Source organism: Branchiostoma lanceolatum, chromosome 18 (genome assembly GCF_035083965.1).
Source record: "Branchiostoma lanceolatum isolate klBraLanc5 chromosome 18, klBraLanc5.hap2, whole genome shotgun sequence".
NCBI lineage: Eukaryota > Metazoa > Chordata > Leptocardii > Amphioxiformes > Branchiostomatidae > Branchiostoma > Branchiostoma lanceolatum.
Genome location: NC_089739.1, coordinates 3,679,413 through 3,700,451, shown reverse-complemented (window position 1 = coordinate 3,700,451; position 21,039 = coordinate 3,679,413). Strand labels below are relative to the sequence as shown.

The window sequence follows — 21,039 nt, the reverse complement described above, 5'->3', positions numbered from 1 at the left end:
CATCTTCGTCCTCTTCGCCTTGTTCTTAAATTAATCAATAAATATATATCTTCATCCCGTTATTCTTAACATCATTTATGTGTAACAAGGAAATGTGTATGACTGTAATGGTGTAAACTTTTGGAAGAGCTGAGAGGAACTATGGTCTTAGACAACGTGAATTAACTGTCCTGAACAACTCCCCGAGGGTTAATATTCTCCCTGAAAGAGATCTGGTACTAAATTAGCAAACATACTTGATCTATCAAAAGTAAATCATTATGAACAGTATGGCACTAAATTGAACTATCATAACACATTGTCCTGTGTCCGAATATAATTTTCACATGGATCTAGTTTTGAATTTGATGAACCACACTGGATTGTATCATTTATGGACCGTTCTTGTTTATGTGTTTGTTGTTTGTTCCTACCTCCAGGTGTCTCACAAAGGAATTCCCTTGCAGTGTCACAATCCGTGGCTGTAAGGTCTCCATTCATCATCATTAGGCAACGTTGAGTATCACTTCCATCAGGGGCATTGCTGAAGAAGAAATAGTTGTGAAGGTCTCTTATGAAAGGGCGTTGTTATTTCAGCATTGCTACATTCCTGCTATAACTGCGTACAAATTAAGTTATTTTTCCAAACATATGAGTTGATTTTAAGTACAGGACACGTGTGTTGAGAGTAGTTTTACTCTGCCGTCTGATATTGATTTTCTTTCTATAGTTTCTTTCAAACTTTTGCTAATTTTTGCCGTTTTATTCGCGGACACTTATAAGCCATCCAAGTGCTAAACATATTTTGGAATGACAGGGAAATGATAATCTCACAGCGATGTAAGAAGGTCCAATCCGTCAGTGCTTCCGCTGTCCCACGCCCAAGCATCATTTATCCACGTGGCTCCCAGATAGTATGTTTTCTCTTCATATTCATCCATGATCATGCCCTGAAGTTGGGACAATTGCACCAATTCATAGGTTCAACAGGTTGGAAAGTCAACTGAAGCCAAAGACATCAAGTATCTCCTAGTAGCAGAGAGTTTATCAAGACCTGCACAATGAAGGCATCTGACTACCTGTCAAAACGTTGGTACAAGGAGGGACGTTTACTTATATGTTGAAAATTCTACTTTCAGATGTAGGTTTTAAATTGATGCTGCCTGTATCAGAGTCAACATTAAAGTATCTACTACTCAGGTTTGATTCATCTAACATGTAGCATGGGAACGGCTTTTACGTAGAAATGAATGGAAAGGGTCGGCAAATCCATGTCCATAGCAATGAATTCATAATTAAGAAAATAAGTTCCGCTACTATGGTCTTCTGGGTTGACCTCTCCTTTTATCCTTGAGCAGATACTTCGTAACTATAATAAAACTATAATTATGGATTTAAGAAATCATGTATTGATTCTCTCTTGGTAAAAGATAGAGCACTTGATATCTACATTGTAATTTGTTCCCAAGGCATCAAAGACAATATTCCCGTTACACTTACATATTCATCGGAGGATGAAATAGACACCAAGCTGCCACCACCTTGCTGACATATTATTTCTGCAGAATCCTTGTCTGTTGGTTCTTCCGTTTCGTAATGATAGCAGGATTCCCCAAATGGCATGTCATTATCATCCTCACACACTGAACAGTAGGAAACAAACAGACATTGGCATCTACTATCAAATGAAAGATAGATGTTGCTTTACCTTAAAGGACCCATGACCACTCGCAAAATTTCTACATGGAAGGAAAAGATATACAAGACAACATGCAATTTTGCAGGGTATCATGACATGAATCTAAGTTAAGCTAATGCTGCAGCGGAAGAAAAACAATGATTGGCATTTGGAAAAAGCCTAAAAAAATCGCAAGCTATCAAACTTTTGACGACTTCTAATTATATCAGAAGACAAAAACCGTCCCTACAACATAGACATAATTCTATTCAAGCTCTATCTTACGTGATAATTTCATACGAATAATATACATTCATATTTTTGCTCCAAAAATTATTATCAATCTTAGTTTAAACCGTGTTTATCATATCAAATGTTCCACAAGATTCCTGTTTTTAACAGTTTCAACACCAACGTACCTGTAGGAGGGCAGTGTGTATCTATCCATTCAGACCATTGACAATCAGGTTCACATATTGTAGTTGGTGCTTCAGTTGTGGGTGCTGCTGTTGTGGGTGCTGCTGTTGTGGGTGCTGCTGTTGTGGGTGCTGCTGTTGTGGGTGCTGCTGTTGTGGGTGCTGCTGTTGTGGGTGCCGCTGTTGTGGGTGCCGCTGTTGTGGGTGCCGCTGTTGTCGGTGCCGCTGTTGTCGGTGCCGCTGTTGTCGGTGCCGCTGTTGTGGGTGCCGCTGTTGTCGGTGCCGCTGTTGTCGGTGCCGCTGTTGTCGGTGCCGCTGTCGTCGGTGCCGCTGTCGTCGGTGCCGCCGTCGTCGGTGCCGCCGTCGTGGGTGCCGCCGTCGTGGGTGCCGCCGTCGTCGGTGCCGCCGTCGTGGGTGCCGCCGTCGTGGGTGCCGCCGTCGTGGGTGCCGCCGTTGTTGGTGCTGCCGTTGTTGGTGCCGCCGTCGTGGGTGCTTCTGTCGTGGGTGCGGCTGTCGTTGGTGCTGCTGTCGTTGGTGCTGCTGTCGTTGGTGCTGCTGTTGTTGGTGCCGCTGTTGTTGGTGCCGCTGTTGTTGGTGCCGCTGTTGTGGGTGCCGCCGTCGTTGGTGCCGCCGTCGTTGGTGCAGCTGTTGTTGGTGCAGCTGTTGTTGGTGCTGCTGTTGTTGGTGCTGCTGTCGTTGGTGCAACTGTTGTTGGTGCTGCTGTCGTTGGTGCTGCTGTTGTTGGTGCTGCCGTTGTTGGTGCTGGAGTGGTTGGTCCAGGCGTTGTGCATTCGTGCATTTCATAGCAACATCTGTACCGTACCTCATAGTTTGAACAACTGTATTTGAAGACAAATTCAGTAATTATGTTTGAATAATTCTCAGATTAAAAGACTACAGTTAGTTTTTTCAATTTCGATATTTGAATGTGTATGCATGTAAGATTGAAGTTACGGATTTTTTTCAGTAAACTCAATAAATTCTTGAAGTTATTTGTCATGAATAAAGGAAAAGTTAAAAATTATCAAAACCCAGTGGAGAGTGGATCTGATCCGCTAATTATATTTGGTTGAATAAAAAAACGCTATTGCGTTGCCAATTTTACATTGAATTTGGATTTGGCCGCAATTACATTATACAGCATCAATATTCTAGTAACCCCCTAAGCACCCCCAGATAAAGTACAGGCAGCTTTTACATATTCTATTGCAAACAACCTATTGATAAACTTTAAGTTGGGCGCATTTCAGAAATCTTGGGTTGACTTTATAGTATAAAACATCACTGTATTTCTGGATACTTGTTGGTCAACTTATAGCCGTAGCAACTTTATTTACCGATTGCTTTAGGTCCGAATCGACATTGATTTTAAACATCCCATTGAAACCAATATTTAAGATTTAAGAATTAAACATCACTGTATTTTGGATACTTGTTGGTCAACTTATAGCCGTAGCAACTTTATTTACCGATTGCTTTAGGTCCGAATCGACATTGATTTTAAACATCCCATTGAAACCAATATTTAAGATAAAAAAGGCCCTTAGAAAAATAGGGCGTGCTGTGGAACTCTAGGGCCGATCTTGAAAATAATGTTTTAAACTTGCATGTGGATAGTATTATGACTTTTAACCTTTTAAACTTGATTCTTCTATCGGAAATTAAGAATTGACAAACGAGCTCATCGACTATTTAGCATACAGCCTGTTCTTGGTTTTACTTCTATTGAACCATCCTAAATAGTAAATTGCTTTAACCTAATTAACAAATCAATTCCGAGATTTCCTGTAAAACCTGGTTTGCAAGTTCTGTCCTTTAGTCACTTACGAAAGCTAGCGTGTTTTTTTCTGAAATATTTTATTTTAATGTTATCCAGTTGCTTGGCTTCAGTTACTGTCTTTGGTGTAATTCTTCCATTCTTTCGTACCAAAAATTGACCTTGAACTTCAGCAATTTACTTATAATAACCAATAGTTAAGGCATCGTTCCCATCATGCAACACATTCCATCGGTCCGCATAAATTGGTACTAATGAACCATTTGATTATAAAGGCTTCATTCATTTGTTCATTCGTGATTCATTTTTACAATTTTGCTGATTTTAAATCAATAAAGATGTGGTCTTTTAGGAAAAAACGCTTCTGGAGTTGAGTATGCCTGTATTTCGTTTTAAGAGTGTTGAAAAATACAGTTCAAAAGCTATCTTTATTATTCAACAAATTGTTTGGATTGAAGCAATGATGTTATATGATCCATCACAACATGTTACATTATTGGTCAAATGATTGGGAACTTGTAGAGCAATGTTTGTAGGCTAACAATTCTATACATGAACTTACTTGTATTCACACTGAGCACCGTATTCTAAGGTACATTTAGTGAGCCCGTCATCTGAGATGCCTCCATTCCCTAGCACGTAATCTGTTCCTACGAGCCGGCACTCAATGTCCATTGGCGTCTCACAAATGTCATATCCGTTTTCTCGAGCTGATTCGTCATCTTCGTCCTCTTCGCCTTGTTCTTAAATTAATCAATAAATATATATCTTCATCCCGTTATTCTTAACATCATTTATGTGTAACAAGAAAATGTGTATGACTGTAATGGTGTAAACTTTTGGAAGAGCTGAGAGGAACTATGGTCTTAGACAACGTGAATTAACTGTCCTGAACAACTCCCCGAGGGTTAATATTCTCCCTGAAAGAGATACTGGTACTAAATTAGCAAACATACTTGATCTATCAAAAGTAAATCATTATGAACAGTATGGCACTAAATTGAACTATCATAACACATTGTCCTGTGTCCGAATATAATTTTCACATGGATCTAGTTTTGAATTTGATAAACCACACTGGATTGTATCATTTATGGACCGTTCTTGTTTATGTGTTTGTTGTTTGTTCCTACCTCCAGGTGTCTCACAAAGGAATTCCCTTGCAGTGTCACAATCCGTGGCTGTAAGGTCTCCATTCATCATCATTAGGCAACGTTGAGTATCACTTCCATCAGGGGCATTGCTGAAGAAGAAATAGTTGTGAAGGTCTCTTATGAAAGGGCGTTGTTATTTCAGCATTGCTACATTCCTGCTATAACTGCGTACAAATTAAGTTATTTTTCCAAACATATGAGTTGATTTTAAGTACAGGACACGTGTGTTGAGAGTAGTTTTACTCTGCCGTCTGATATTGATTTTCTTTCTATAGTTTCTTTCAAACTTTTGCTAATTTTTGCCGTTTTATTCGCGGACACTTATAAGCCATCCAAGTGCTAAACATATTTTGGAATGACAGGGAAATGATAATCTCACAGCGATGTAAGAAGGTCCAATCCGTCAGTGCTTCCGCTGTCCCACGCCCAAGCATCATTTATCCACGTGGCTCCCAGATAGTATGTTTTCTCTTCATATTCATCCATGATCATGCCCTGAAGTTGGGACAATTGCACCAATTCATAGGTTCAACAGGTTGGAAAGTCAACTGAAGCCAAAGACATCAAGTATCTCCTAGTAGCAGAGAGTTTATCAAGACCTGCACAATGAAGGCATCTGACTACCTGTCAAAACGTTGGTACAAGGAGGGACGTTTACTTATATGTTGAAAATTCTACTTTCAGATGTAGGTTTTAAATTGATGCTGCCTGTATCAGAGTCAACATTAAAGTATCTACTACTCAGGTTTGATTCATCTAACATGTAGCATGGGAACGGCTTTTACGTAGAAATGAATGGAAAGGGTCGGCAAATCCATGTCCATAGCAATGAATTCATAATTAAGAAAATAAGTTCCGCTACTATGGTCTTCTGGGTTGACCTCTCCTTTTATCCTTGAGCAGATACTTCGTAACTATAATAAAACTATAATTATGGATTTAAGAAATCATGTATTGATTCTCTCTTGGTAAAAGATAGAGCACTTGATATCTACATTGTAATTTGTTCCCAAGGCATCAAAGACAATATTCCCGTTACACTTACATATTCATCGGAGGATGAAATAGACACCAAGCTGCCACCACCTTGCTGACAGATTATTTCTGCAGAATCCTTGTCTGTTGGTTCTTCCGTTTCGTAATGATAGCAGGATTCCTCAAATGGCATGTCATTATCATCCTCACACACTGAACAGTAGGAAACAAACAGACATTGGCATCTACTATCAAATGAAAGATAGATGTTGCTTTACCTTAAAGGACCCATGACCACTCGCAAAATTTCTACATGGAAGGAAAAGATATACAAGACAACATGCAATTTTGCAGGGTATCATGACATGAATCTAAGTTAAGCTAATGCTGCAGCGGAAGAAAAACAATGATTGGCATTTGCAAAAAGCCAAAAAAAATCGCAAGCTATCAAACTTTTGACGACTTCCAATTATATCAGAAGACAAAAACCGTCCCTGCAACATAGACATAATTCTATTCAAGCTCTATCTTACGTGATAATTTCATACGAATAATATACATTCATATTTTTGCTCCAAAAATTATTATCAATCTTAGTTTAAACCGTGTTAATCATATCAAATGTTCCACAAGATTCCTGTTTTTAACAGTTTCAACACCAACGTACCTGTAGGAGGGCAGTGTGTATCTATCCATTCAGACCATTGACAATCAGGTTCACATATTGTAGTTGGTGCTTCAGTTGTGGGTGCTGCTGTTGTGGGTGCTGCTGTTGTGGGTGCTGCTGTTGTGGGTGCCGCTGTTGTGGGTGCCGCTGTTGTGGGTGCCGCTGTTGTGGGTGCCGCTGTTGTGGGTGCCGCTGTTGTGGGTGCCGCTGTTGTGGGTGCCGCTGTTGTGGGTGCCGCTGTTGTCGGTGCCGCTGTTGTCGGTGCCGCTGTTGTGGGTGCCGCTGTTGTCGGTGCCGCTGTTGTGGGTGCCGCTGTTGTCGGTGCCGCTGTTGTCGGTGCCGCTGTCGTCGGTGCCGCTGTCGTCGGTGCCGCCGTCGTCGGTGCCGCCGTCGTGGGTGCCGCCGTCGTGGGTGCCGCCGTCGTCGGTGCCGCCGTCGTCGGTGCCGCCGTCGTGGGTGCCGCCGTCGTGGGTGCCGCCGTTGTTGGTGCCGCCGTTGTTGGTGCCGCCGTCGTGGGTGCTTCTGTTGTGGGTGCGGCTGTCGTTGGTGCTGCTGTCGTTGGTGCTGCTGTCGTTGGTGCTGCTGTTGTTGGTGCCGCTGTTGTTGGTGCCGCTGTTGTTGGTGCCGCTGTTGTGGGTGCCGCTGTCGTTGGTGCCGCTGTCGTTGGTGCCGCTGTCGTTGGCGCCGCCGTCGTTGGCGCCGCCGTCGTTGCCGCCGCCGTCGTTGGTGCCGCCGTCGTTGGTGCCGCCGTCGTTGGTGCAGCTGTTGTTGGTGCAGCTGTTGTTGGTGCTGCTGTCGTTGGTGCTGCTGTCGTTGGTGCAGTTGTTGTTGGTGCTGCTGTCGTTGGTGCTGCTGTTGTTGGTGCTGCCGTTGTTGGTGCTGGAGTGGTTGGTCCAGACGTTGTGCATTCGTGCATTTCATAGCAACATCTGTACCGTACCTCATAGTTTGAACAACTGTATTTGAAGACAAATTCAGTAATTATGTTTGAATAATTCTCAGATTAAAAGACTACAGTTAGTTTTTTCCATTTCGATATTTGAATGTGTATGCACGTAAGATTGAAGTTATGGATTTTTTTCAGTAAACTCAATAAATTCTTGAAGTTATTTGTCATGAATAAAGGAAAAGTTAAAAATTATCAAAACCCAGTGGAGAGTGGATCTGATCCGCTAATTATATTTGGTTGAATAAAAAAACGCTATTGCGTTGCCAATTTTACATTGAATTTGGATTTGGCCGCAATTACATTATACAGCATCAATATTCTAGTAACCCCCTAAGCACCCCCAGATAAAGTACAGGCAGCTTTTACATATTCTATTGCAAACAACCTATTGATAAACTTTAAGTTGGGCGCATTTCAGAAATCTTGGGTTGACTTTATAGTATAAAACATCACTGTATTTCTGGATACTTGTTGGTCAACTTATAGCCGTAGCAACTTTATTTACCGATTGCTTTAGGTCCGAATCGACATTGATTTTGAACATCCCATTGAAACCAATATTCAAGATAAAAAAGGCTCTTAGAAAAATAGGGCGTGCTGTGAAACTCTAGGGCCGATCTTGAAAATAATGTTTTAAACTTGCATGTGGATAGTATTATGACTTTTAACCTTTTAAACTTGATTCTTCTATCGGAAATTAAGAATTGACAAACGAGCTCATCGACTATTTAGCATACAGCCTGTTCTTGGTTTTACTTCTATTGAACCATCCTAAATAGTAAATTGCTTTAACCTAATTAACAAATCAATTCCGAGATTTCCTGTAAAACCTGGTTTGCAAGTTCTGTCCTTTAGTCACTTACGAAAGCTAGCGTGTTTTTTTCTGAAGTATTTTATTTTAATGTTATCCAGTTGCTCGGCTTCAGTTACTGTCTTTGGTGTAATTCTTCCATTCTTTCGTACCAAAAATTGACCTTGAACTTCAGCAATTTACTTATAATAACCAATAGTTAAGGCATCGTTCCCATCATGCAACACATTCCATCGGTCCGCATAAATTGGTACTAATGAACCATTTGATTATAAAGGCTTCATTCATTTGTTCATTCGTGATTCATTTTTACAATTTTGCTGATTTTAAATCAATAAAGATGTGGTCTTTTAGGAAAAAACGCTTCTGGAGTTGAGTATGCCTGTATTTCGTTTTAAGAGTGTTGAAAAATACAGTTCAAAAGCTATCTTTATTATTCAACAAATTGTTTGGATTGAAGCAATGATGTTATATGATCCATCACAACATGTTACATTATTGGTCAAATGATTGGGAACTTGTAGAGCAATGTTTGTAGGCTAACAATTCTATACATGAACTTACTTGTATTCACACTGAGCACCGTATTCTAAGGTACATTTAGTGAGCCCGTCATCTGAGATGCCTCCATTCCCTAGCACGTAATCTGTTCCTACGAGCCGGCACTCAATGTCCATTGGCGTCTCACAAATGTCATATCCGTTTTCTCGAGCTGATTCGTCATCTTCGTCCTCTTCGCCTTGTTCTTAAATTAATCAATAAATATATATCTTCATCCCGTTATTCTTAACATCATTTATGTGTAACAAGGAAATGTGCATGACTGTAATGGTGTGAACTTTTGGAAGAGCTGAGAGGAACTATGGTCTTAGACAACGTGAATTAACTGTCCTGAACAACTCCCCGAGGGTTAATATTCTCCCTGAAAGAGATACTGGTACTAAATTAGCAAACATACTTGATCTATCAAAAGTAAATCATTATGAACAGTATGGCACTAAATTGAACTATCATAACACATTGTCCTGTGTCCGAATATAATTTTCACATGGATCTAGTTTTGAATTTGATGAACCACACTGGATTGTATCATTTATGGACCGTTCTTGTTTATGTGTTTGTTGTTTGTTCCTACCTCCAGGTGTCTCACAAAGGAATTCCCTTGCAGTGTCACAATCCGAGGCTGTAAGGTCTCCACTCGTCATCATTAGGCAACGTTGAGCATCACTTCCATCAGGGGCATTGCTGAAGAAGAAATAGTTGTGAAGGTCTCTTATGAAAGGGCGTTGTTATTTCAGCATTGAAACATTCCTGCTTTGCATGGCTTCGTACAAATTTAGTTCTTCTACTTAACATATTAGCAAACTGTGTACTAAAACCGTGTGTTGTAAAGTGGTTGAGTTTTTCTGTTGTCATATATTGATTTTATTCTTTTTTTTTTCTTTTTCTCCCAAACTTTCGCCAACGTTTTCCGTTTTATTCACGGACAATTACAAGTTATCCGATTGACTGAACAGATGTTGAAGTGCCAGGTTCTTAAGAAATGATAATCTCACAGCAATTCAAGAAGGTCCAATCCGTCAGTGCTTCCGCTGTCCCACGCCCAAGCACCATTTTCCCACGTGGCTCCCAGATAGTATGTTTCATCTCCATATTCACTCATGATGAATCCCTGAAGATGGGACAATTTATTTTAATAAATAGCATTGACAGGTTGGTAACTCACGTGAAGCAAAACCCATCACCCAGTAGTAGATAATTATTCATTTTCAAATGAAGGCATCTGACTAACTGCCAGAACGTTGGCATGGTGAAAAACGCCTTTTCGTCTGTTGGAACCTCAGTAGAATTCTTTTACATGTAAGACTGAATTTTTTATTGTATCACAGCAAACACAGAAGTTAAGCAGTCCTTAAACGTAGAAATACATGCAATTATGATTAACATTAATTTTCAGTGTTTCGTCAGCAGCACATTTTCTCAAAATTATGAAACGAAGGACAATCAAAGTATATACCAGCAATGGATTCTAACAAATAACACTGAACACTGTCTTGTAGTAAGAATCGTTCCCGTGTGGGCAACACCAGGGATAAATAAGGACGTAAAAATCCTCCTCAATTGAAACATTTTGAAATGTAAGTCCTACATTACTTTCACCATAGTCTGATACGTAGATCTCTTCTTCTATCATGGAGCCGATACATTGGAACTCTAATAGTTTTCAACGTAAAGCCACACCATAAATAGGAATAAATAATAAATGCATCAATCTTCCAGGTCTTTCTTTATAGAATGATCAAGATCTGAATATAACTTGAAGGGGGCACAACCCTGTTTTTGTCTCAATTTGAGGTTGCACAACCTCAAGTCTTTTCCAGGAAATACTTCTGAGCAAAACGAACTGTATACAGAAATGAATGACATTACTCTATCTATAATAACGACCGAGCTTCAGTTTATTCAACCTCTTTAAGTTTAATTTTCGTAAATTTTGGGCAGAAAAAGTATTCTCCCGTCAAAAATGATGGGCGAAATTGTGCATTTTCACGTGAAATGAAACCCATTACCTGTATTTTAGACACGTAAATGACCGGTATTGTCGAAAAAAAATTCTAAAGCGTAATGAAGACAATTGTAGACAGAAAAAAAATCGTAACACTGAGATTTTCACAATAACTCGGCGCGAGAGGATAAAACACTTCATTTTTTACATCTATATTTATATCTTGTTACCAAGCCTTCACAGAGAATGTTTTTTTTTTTACACTCACATATTCATCTGCGGACGACAATTGCAACAAGCTGCCACCACCTTGCTGGCAGATCAACTGTGCAGTCTCCTTGTTTTGTGGTTCCGTTTCATCATGATAGCAGGATTCTCCAAAGGGCATGTCATCATTATCCTCACACACTGAACAGGACGAAACAAACAGTCATTGTCATCTACTGTCAAATCAAATCAAATCAAATGTTGCTTCAACCTAAAAGACCCACTTGCAGTTTGTCCTTGATTGCCGGATAGAATACAAAGGACAACTTGGCGTCTTGCAGGGTAAAAAAACATGAGTCTTTGTCGAAATAATGCTGCAATGGAAAAGAAACAATGGTTTGAGCATTTCGAGAGAGTCTTCGTCGAATTGTAAGTAACCCATTTTCGAAAACTTCCAATTTATCAGAAGACAGAAAATGCTCCTGCCATAAAGAACTTATTTTGCTTAACCCTTTACAGTATACCTGGGGTTTTCGCGGACCCAGCACTCCCGTGCCATCACATTAAGACAAGTGATCTGGAATTCGGCATGGTGATAGCTCTGCACGATATGCCAAATATTTGGGTTTCTTTTCTTGGGCACAGTATTTTAAAACCACATTTGAATGAGTTTTTGAGGTAAAAAGGTAAAATTACAACAACAAAAAACGTTTAGGGCGTATTTGCCATCATTATATACCTAAATGACCTGAAATTTGTCAGATATGAGGGTACTATGTGCTTAGAACGAAATTTGTTGATCCAGGCCTTTGAAATGTTTTAATACAGATAATTTTAGGTAATAGCAGCTAAACGACCTGCAGTGGCCCACTCTGAAAGCCCGCCTCACCTTCTTGTACAAACTTGTTAATAACGACATCAATATAGACACAGTTTGCTGAAACCAACCCAGGGGCGCACCCGGAGGAGCTATGAACTCAAGTTTTACACCATCCACGCAAGAACCGACACACATAAACACTCTTATTTCCCCCGTACCATCCCACAACGGAATACCCTGCCTGGCACGGTTGCGACGGCTCCCACCGTTGAGTCGTTCCGTGCCAGACTGGAGGCTTGCCCACCTTAGCCCGGGACATCAACTCCCCCCCCCCCCCCCACTTTGCCCCTGAATGTTTTTTTGGGGGGTAACACCTATGTAGATGTAGAAAAATTTGCATTTTTTGCCTCCTGTACCACCATAGTTAAACCAAACGACCTGGAATGTGGCCTTTGACATGGCTTTGTACTGTGTGCTGGGATGCTGGTTTATACCTTGAGGATTCAGGTCTGTAATGGTTTTAATTTAGCTCATTTGGGGCAAACATAGCCGAATATGTGTAATTGTGCTTATTGTACCCTTATACCAATGCGAATGCGTTACCCCTCGAGGTACAGCTTGGGCACAGCTTAGGAGTAAGCACTTGGATGCATGTGGATTGTACTCTTTGGGATCAGGCATTTCAAGGACAGGGACCACCCCTGCAATGTCTTCCTCCCACCTAAAGAGAAGCCTGACTATAATCTGAGGAACAGGGAAACCAGACACGTGTACAAACTCCCACTCAGTAAGACCAAAAGGCACAGTGACTCGTTCGTTATGAGGACTCTGATAGACCTTCAAAACCTAGTTTAAGGCTATACTCGTTTGTCCTCGATGGTCCAAAGTAACATTTTAATGTATATAAGCGCATAGTTATGAATATTGTGATCTGTTTTTTTTAAAAGCTGGTCCACTGAAATGTTTTTAACACACTTCTGTACGAAATCTAATGTAATTCAGGTGTGTCGTCAGACATACCTGCAAGGCTGCAATATTGATTACAGAATAAAGATTGATTGATTGATTGATTTCAAATAATCTATGGAGACTTTTATATCGGTAATTTTGGCATATGTTGGTCCCTGTCTCTTGATTCTAGGTTCAAACAACCTGCAGTTAAGTACCAGCAAGACAAATTGCACATAGGAGGAATCGGAAGAGAAGTAGATTCCTTTTTCAGCCCTCAAACACCGTTGGATGCATTTCTACTCTAAATATATACGCTATTAGTAACTACTAGAAGAAGTATTGGGGCCCATGAGGACCCAATGGTAACATATTAATCAGTGTAGGCATATTCACGGTTGAAAGGCTATGAAATTAGCTGAGAGTTAGCCTTAAATATAAGCTTTAGTGCATCTTATCACCGCAGCAGCATTTGCATACAAAAATACCAATTCGTAAACTTAAAGCACGAAAATAGGTGAAAAAAATTAAAGGAAAATTTTTTTTTCTTCTATTCTCTATAAAAATCTAAAGGGTCAAAACATTTTTTTTTTAAATCAATGAAGACGAAGAAGTTCACACATCACTTTAAAACAAAAATTGCGGTAGTTGTATATTGAAGACTTGAGACAGATTAATCAGTCCAGGAAGGTATTTTTAACTGCTGAGGGTTGAAGTTAATGGTTGCATTATAAAAGCACCCAAATAAACGGATCTACCGGTAACTCTCACAGCCATTCTGTACACATGGGAAAGTCTTGGCTTAGAAAATGTACCAAAATAGCCACTCTTCAAAACACTTTGTGGACAGCATCGACATGGTGGTTTCACTGATCACAAAAGAAAACAATATAAATATAGAGAGAGATAGATAGATTTATAATCACACAGATACACTGAGCCAACACTGGCAAAGTTGGAGGTTGGTAGGCCAGTGCTGTAGACCACTCATGACGCTTGGCCAATTTTGTTCTTTAAGTCCGCCATGTAGGCACCAGAAGTTTTGACAGATTAGAAATAGACACACAGCTATCGATTGACAGATCCATCTGTGCATGTGAGTAAGATGCTTGCACTTCAAATACAGATACGAGTTTTGGATACAAGTCTTCAAGTTTCAAATGGAAGGCCCATACAACGCTTGCTGCAACGATCTAGATCATTTTCCCTTGTATGAAAACGTTTTTCTTGAAAAATTAGAAGAAAAACATTCAGGATTTTTCAAACTTGAGATGTCAGCTAATATGCAAACATTACTTCCCGTCGTCTGCTGTAACCCCCTACCATTGTTATTGTGTGTAGTCACCGCTGCAGATTCCCTACAGCGTATAACCCATTTATGATGTCGGGGATCACGTTTGGAGTCAATTTTAGCTACTACAGGAAATAGTTTGTATAGGTAGAGGACCAAGAGTCCTTTCATTTTTGGTTCTTCCGGTTTCTCTTTGATAATCATCTCCAATTACTGTATCAAGGGTAAAAATTTAATTTCTTGGATAAAACAAGTATCTATAACACTCGTTTAAAACATGTTTTGAACGATATCAGCATTAATGTACCTGTAGGAGGGCAGTGTGTATCTATCCATTCAGACCATTGACAATCAGGTTCACATATTGTGGTTGGTGCTGCTGTTGTGGGTGCTGCTGTTGTGGGTGCTGCTGTTGTGGGTGCTGCTGTTGTGGGTGCTGCTGTTGTGGGTGCTGCTGTTGTGGGTGCTGCTGTGGTGGGTGCCGCTGTGGTGGGTGCCGCTGTGGTGGGTGCCGCTGTCGTGGGTGCCGCTGTCGTGGGTGCCGCTGTCGTGGGTGCCGGTGTCGTGGGTGCCGCTGTCGTGGGTGCCGCTGTCGTGGGTGCCGCTGTCGTGGGCGCCGCTGTCGTGGGCGCCGCTGTGGTGGGCGCCGCTGTCGTGGGCGCCGCTGTCGTGGGCGCCGCTGTGGTGGGCGCCGCTGTGGTGGGCGCCTCTGTCGTGGGTGCCGCTGTCGTGGGTGCCGCTGTCGTGGGTGCCGCTGTCGTGGGTGCCGCTGTCGTGGGTGCCGCTGTCGTGGGTGCCGCTGTCGTGGGTGCCGCTGTCGTGGGCGCCGCTGTCGTGGGCGCCGCTGTCGTGGGCGCCGCTGTCGTGGGCGCCGCTGTCGTGGGCGCCGCTGTCGTGGGCGCCGCTGTCGTGGGCGCCGCTGTCGTGGGCGCCGCTGTCGTGGGCGCCGCTGTCGTGGGTGCCGCTGTCGTGGGCGCCGCTGTGGTGGGCGCCTCTGTCGTGGGCGCCGCTGTCGTGGGTGCCGCTGTCGTGGGTGCCGCTGTGGTGGGTGCCGCTGTGGTGGGTGCCTCTGTCGTGGGTGCTGCTGTCGTGGGTGCTGCTGTCGTGGGTGCCGCTGTCGTGGGTGCCGCTGTGGTGGGTGCCTCTGTCGTGGGTGCCGCTGTCGTGGGTGCCGCTGTCGTGGGTGCCGCTGTCGTGGGTGCCGCTGTCGTGGGTGCCGCTGTCGTGGGTGCCGCTGTCGTGGGTGCCGCTGTCGTGGGTGCCGCTGTTGTGGGCGCCGCTGTTGTGGGTGCTGCTGTTGTCGTACATATTGTCATTTCATAGCAACATTGGTATCTGATTTGATAGTTGTCACAGCTGCAGGAATAAATTCAAACAGGCAATCAGAGATGGTTAAGGGGGGGGGGGGCATTCCAGTTTATTTGGGGTTCCAATTGGAGACTGCACACCCTCAAGTATAGGTACCATCTATTCCAGAGAATTATTCTGTACATGGGGTGAAAGCATATTCCTACAAGACTAACTGAAATTTGTTTCTTCAACCTAATTTGGGTAAATAAGGGGGAAACACAATTTCACGTCAAAATAATCATTGAAAAATAATTTTTGACAACTTATGTTAACGGAAAGACATGAATTTTGCATACAATTGAACCAATTCTAAAGAAATTCCTAGGACTTAAGTGTTTGAGTCACTCACGGCACGAGGCATAGGAATAACTTACACAGAACACTACAAAGGTCACACTCGGCCAAAGGGACGCATCACATTCAACATATATGAATATCCGGAAGTAAGAGTCGGATCCAAACTCAAATTTCACAAAAAACGCCAATTCATATGCTTTTTATTTATATAGCCATATTGATATTTAATATCAGCTATTATTATAGCAGCACAAGATGAGAAATGTGAATTCAAAACTAGGCCCTTATTTGTCGCGCACTACCACTCTGTGGCTGAAGAACTGGGGTTTGCACCCCTATACTGGATTACCTTAACTACGATGCATTGCTCAATAATGAACCAAGAGGGAACAAGGTGTACTCCTGCATTGAATGAGTCAACTGTTTTCATTTAGTGATGCTAAAGATACTGGTGTTATTCTCACATCTGCTCATTGTTAAAATGACCATACGTGGGCGGACGGATAATGGCGACGTAGCTGTTAGCACTCACTTGTAGTCACATTGAGCACCAGTCTCTAAGTCGCATACAAGACCATCTGGTCCAGTTTGTCCATCCTCCAGTATGTCGCCAGTGCGCAAATTTTGACACTGAATACCCATGGGTTCCTCACAGATGTCATATCCTTCTTCTCGTGCTGCCTCATCGTCTTCGTTCTCTGCACCTGGAGCTGCAATTTCATCAACACATTGAATGAAACTGTTTCTGGTAGCGAAACCTGCTTAATAGCATCCTTGTCAATTCTCAAAGGCTATAACTGAACTTTGATAGCCAAAGTGAATAATTTCATAACTGCCTAATATTTCTACTTCAAATTCAAACATTGAATAACATAGCAAGCAACCATTATTTTATCTCCCATTTGTCTATGTTGAATGCAGCTTTAATCTTATAAAAAGAAGAATACAAATCTGGCTGTTCTAAATCTACATCCAAACTACTTGGCAACAAAAAAAAGCAACAAACACATATACACACAAGCGCGTTGGGATGATAATACATAGATAATAATATATCACAACATACCAGCCTAGCTTCGGCATAAAGTTAAAGTGACCCGGGCGTGCTGAAAAGACGCATAGGGGTGGCACCCATCTCCATTTCTATAGCTCTTGGGTCACACACATTTGTGCAAGTCACTACAGCAGGGGGCTAGTCCGCTGGTAGTGATGTGTGTGTTTAACTACCATACTCTTTCCCAAATGCCGAGTGCTAAGCAGAGAAACAGTATGTTCCATTTTGAAAGTCTTTGGTATGACCCGGTCGGGGTTCGAACCCTCTACCAACTAGGCCATTGCACCGGTATGATATTTGGCATACGTACATCGCCAAAAAAAGGATGAAGAATAAAAAGCTTTTTGGAAAGGAAGCAACATACTTCCAGTTGTTTCGCAAATGAATTGCCTTGCTTCGTCACAAGTTGCAGGAGTGAGCTGCCCGTTCATGCTGATGAGGCACGACAGAGCTGAGGAACCTGGCGGCACACTCCTAAGGAAAAAATGTCAATATAAGCTAACTAAAATCATTGAAAGTCAAACTATTAGTAAACTAATTTATTTGTAGCAGTAGTAGTAGACTGGTTTATTCGGAAACAGCAAGACGTACAGACCTCCTGGCAGCCTGGGAGGCTTAATTACGAGGCTGTTTACACCGAGTTGGTAAAAGAAACATTCTTACACATCAACAATCACCTTTCGTGACATACCAAGACATTATGATTGCATTATAAAAATCTCAACGATGATACTTGACTAAAACAGAACTTCACATATGCAGTATTAACGTGATCTCATGGGCATCGAAATGGCCGCAACAAAGTTAAAGCCCGAAAGATACGATCATTGAATGGTCTAAAAACATTGACAACTAAACCGTAGCAACATCTTGAACACATCCGAAAGTTTATATATATATATATATATATATTATTTCAACCTGTTCCTGTTCATGGACAAGGATGTCAGCTAATGTATAAAAGTATGATTAAACATGTACCCCAGGAAACAGTTCAACTGTTATAAAGTCAAGTATAAATTGACAGAACTAAATTCTTACAACGGGTAATCCGTGAAAGCAGGGGTTCCGTTCTCCAAAAACCAATCGTTCTTCGTTGTTGACCATTGTGCGTCCACAAAGAATATGTTACCTTCAAATTGGTCCATTATATATGCCTAAAACAGAAAGCATAACGTATTGCATATTAATTACTTTTCATGCATGGTTAATATAAGAACATCATTAGCAACATTAAATGAAACAATATATCATGTGAGATGCTATGCATTAATTCTGTCGACAATTGTGCATTTGTATACTTACACTCCCCAACAATTTTTTTCAAACAAATTCTTCCAAGGCGGTAGCCTATTACACATTTGTGGTTGTTGGTTTAGTTAGTTAAAATCCTCCCACACCAAAAGGTGTATAGGGCGGTGCCCATCTCCGCTTCATAGCCCTGGGCCACTTAGTTAGTTAACATCCTCCCAAACCATAGGGTGTATAGGGCGGTGCCCATCTCCGTTTCATAGCCCTGGGCCACACTGTGGTGTAATCACTCCAGCAGGCGGCTAGTCCACTGGCAGTGGAGTATGTTTCACTTCCATACTGTTTCAGGAGTATGTACCATTTTTATAAAGCCTTTGGTATGACTCCATGCGCCTCTTGTCCAGAGGTGTCCTACCCGGGACTTAAACCCCGACCTTCTGGTCGAAGTAATTTGAACCAGATGTGGCTAGTAACAGAAGCGCAGACCACTACACCACAGGGACACCCCCGTGGTTGTTAGGCATGCTAACTAATATCATGGTGTGGTGCTCACCGCTTCATCTGGAGTAGACACAGTTACCAAAACGCCACCATGTTCAGCACAGTAAACATAGGCCTCTTCAATTGGTAATTCTCCGGGTGGTAGCTCATAGCATGACAGTCCAAGAGAATGCTCTATACCATACGGGCACACTGGGTGAAAAAAAAGGGGAATTGGTACATGTAATATATGTATATATCGAAAAACATGAGGAAAATATTAATTAAGGGTAATGACCCGTCCCAAGGTGTATATGGTGTCATAACGCCTGGTCATGTGCTATAACCACTGAATAAAACCACCGAGTGAGCGAAGCGAAGTTCTGTTCTATCTATCGCTTAGTGTAACTTAGTGTTCTATCTATCCCTTAGTGTAACTAAATCTTCTTATTTTACAATTGGCGCACCACAGTAGATGAGGCAACCAGTTTTCTTTACACTTATCGGCTTTCTTTTTTCTTAGCGTTTTACTCAGTATCGTGCCTGTCCATTCTCTGATATCATTCTCCCAGGTTTTCGTTGTCTACCCCGCTTTCTTCCTCCTAGGTGGTTTCTTCCATGACGGTTTTTTTTGGCTAGTCTCGATGACTGTGACACTTGGCCGTGCCAATGCGCTTTTCTTTTCTGTACTGTGGTAAATATTTCTCTACCTCTTTTCCAGACTTCAGCATTCGAAATGTGGTCTAGGTATGTGGTCCCTATGATGTTTTTGGAAGTATTTCATCTCTTTGGTCTACAGTCTCTCGCCCCCCCCCCCCAGTTTTGCTGTCCGAGTCTAGAACTCACAATCGCTCAGAATACCAAGGGGACCAGAGGGCGCATCAGTTTGATCTTGGAGCTGAGCTTGATCTTCTTATCTGTCCAGATAAGGCCTTAGTCTTTGTTTATGTCGTAGTATAGCCAATAGGCCCTTGGCTTCCCTGATGGACCATTTAGGAATTTATTGCTTACAAAATGTAAAACAATAATTTCTTCGGTCATGGAGTAAACTTTCGACAACGTCAGCCAGCTTCTATCAGTCTTACTTCTGCCAAATCCACCTGATACAGGAAATAATCTACTACTTATATCTGCTCAAGAATCAATAACTGACTAGGAAATGTTGATTAAAAAAGTAAATACCAGTTTACCATTAAGATATCAAGACAGACTGAAAGATCATTGGGAGAATATGGGAGATCAACATTAAACTTTTGCATCAGATATACATTTGCAAATTTAGATACTACATATATATTAACAAAGAGTCATTATCCTCTAGCCTTAAAGCTATGCTAAGGAAACATTTGTATGTGTGTGGAATTAATACGGTATTAAATGACCGACCTGTTGGAGGGCAATGCAGATCTATCCAGGTAGACCATTCACAAACAGGTTCACATATTGTGGTTGGTGCTTCAGTTGTGGGTGCTGCTGTTGTTGGTGCTGCTGTTGTTGGCGCTGCTGTTGTTGGTGCTGCTGTTGTGGGTGCTGCTGTTGTGGGTGCTGCTGTTGTGGGTGCTGCTGTTGTTGGTGCTGCTGTTGTTGGCGCTGCTGTTGTTGGCGCTGCTGTTGTAGTTCCAGGTGGAGGGGGAGGTGGTGGTGGAGGCGCGGTTGTAGTTCCAGGTGGAGGGGGAGGAGGGGGTGGTGGCGCGGTTGTAGTTCCAGGTGGAGGGGGAGGTGGAGGTGGTGGCGCGGTTGTAGTTCCAGGTGGAGGGGGAGGTGGTGGTGGAGGCGCGGTTGTAGTTCCAGGTGGAGGGGGAGGAGGGGGTGGTGGCGCGGTTGTAGTTCCAGGTGGAGGGGGAGGTGGTGGTGGGGGCGCGGTTGTAGTTCCAGGTGGAGGGGGAGGTGGAGGTGGTGGCGCGGTTGTAGTTCCAGGTGGAGGGGGAGGTGGTGGTGGAGGCGCGGTTGTAGTTCCAGGTGGAGGGGGAGGTGGGGGTGGTGGCGCGGTTGTAGTTCCTGGTGGAGGGGGAGGAGGTGGTGGTGGCGCGGTTGTAGTTCCAGGTGGAGGGGGAGGTGGGGGTGGTGGCGCGGTTGTAGTTCCAGGTGGAGGGGGAGGTGGGGGTGTTGGTGCTGCTGTTGTGGGTGCTGCTGTTGTGGGTGCTGCTGTTGTGGGTGCTGCTGTTGTGGGTGCTGCTGTTGTTGGTGCTGCTGTTGTGGGTGCTGCTGTTGTGGGTGCTGCTGTTGTGGGTGCTGCTGTTGTGGGTGCTGCTGTGGTTGTACACTCATGCATTTCATAGCAACATTGGTACCGCACTTCATAGTTGTCACAGCTGTAGGTGGAATGGCAGAGAATGTTTGTTTATTGTTATCAACACATATACAATACCGTACACCGTTACAATGAACAATATAAGTAGCAGCAGATCACAGCTTTGCATGTTTGCATT

At 42.5% G+C, this 21,039-nt stretch overlaps 2 protein-coding genes across 2 annotated transcripts in view; both read right to left on the bottom strand.

Annotated features, from left to right (window-relative positions):
- Positions 1-5,379: 5,379 nt before the first annotated feature.
- LOC136424615 (integumentary mucin C.1-like) lies at positions 5,380-15,671 on the bottom strand. Its single transcript, XM_066413231.1, has 9 exons — positions 15,643-15,671; positions 14,706-15,397; positions 14,486-14,662; positions 11,181-11,320; positions 9,963-10,078; positions 9,542-9,651; positions 8,971-9,151; positions 7,095-7,602; positions 5,380-5,499 (listed from the first exon to the last, which is right to left on the bottom strand). The coding sequence occupies exons 1-9, from the start codon at positions 15,669-15,671 to the stop codon at positions 5,380-5,382; spliced, it is 2,073 nt and encodes a 690-aa protein (XP_066269328.1).
- Positions 15,672-16,009: 338 nt separating this feature from the next.
- Positions 16,010-21,039, bottom strand: part of LOC136424182 (mucin-2-like) — a 56,718-nt gene continuing 51,688 nt past the window's right edge. The window contains exons 49-53 of the mRNA XM_066412692.1: positions 19,997-20,922; positions 18,684-18,823; positions 17,921-18,036; positions 17,244-17,353; positions 16,010-16,535 (exon numbers count right to left, since the gene is read on the bottom strand). Of these exons, the coding sequence (XP_066268789.1) occupies positions 16,354-16,535; positions 17,244-17,353; positions 17,921-18,036; positions 18,684-18,823; positions 19,997-20,922 (1,474 nt within the window). The 3' untranslated portion in view covers positions 16,010-16,353. The remainder of the gene's footprint in view (positions 16,536-17,243; positions 17,354-17,920; positions 18,037-18,683; positions 18,824-19,996; positions 20,923-21,039) is intronic.

Excerpts from the sequence above, each read along its gene's own strand:
- LOC136424615 (XM_066413231.1), bottom strand. The coding sequence starts at position 15,671 with ATGTACAGAATAATTCTCTGGAATAGATG. Across the intron at positions 15,398-15,642 it reads ATAATTCTCTGGAATAGATG|CGGCACCCACGACAGCGGCA; the intron begins GTACCTATACTT and ends CACCCACGACAG. Across the intron at positions 9,652-9,962 it reads TTGGACCTTCTTGAATTGCT|CAATGCCCCTGATGGAAGTG; the intron begins GTGAGATTATCA and ends TTTCTTCTTCAG.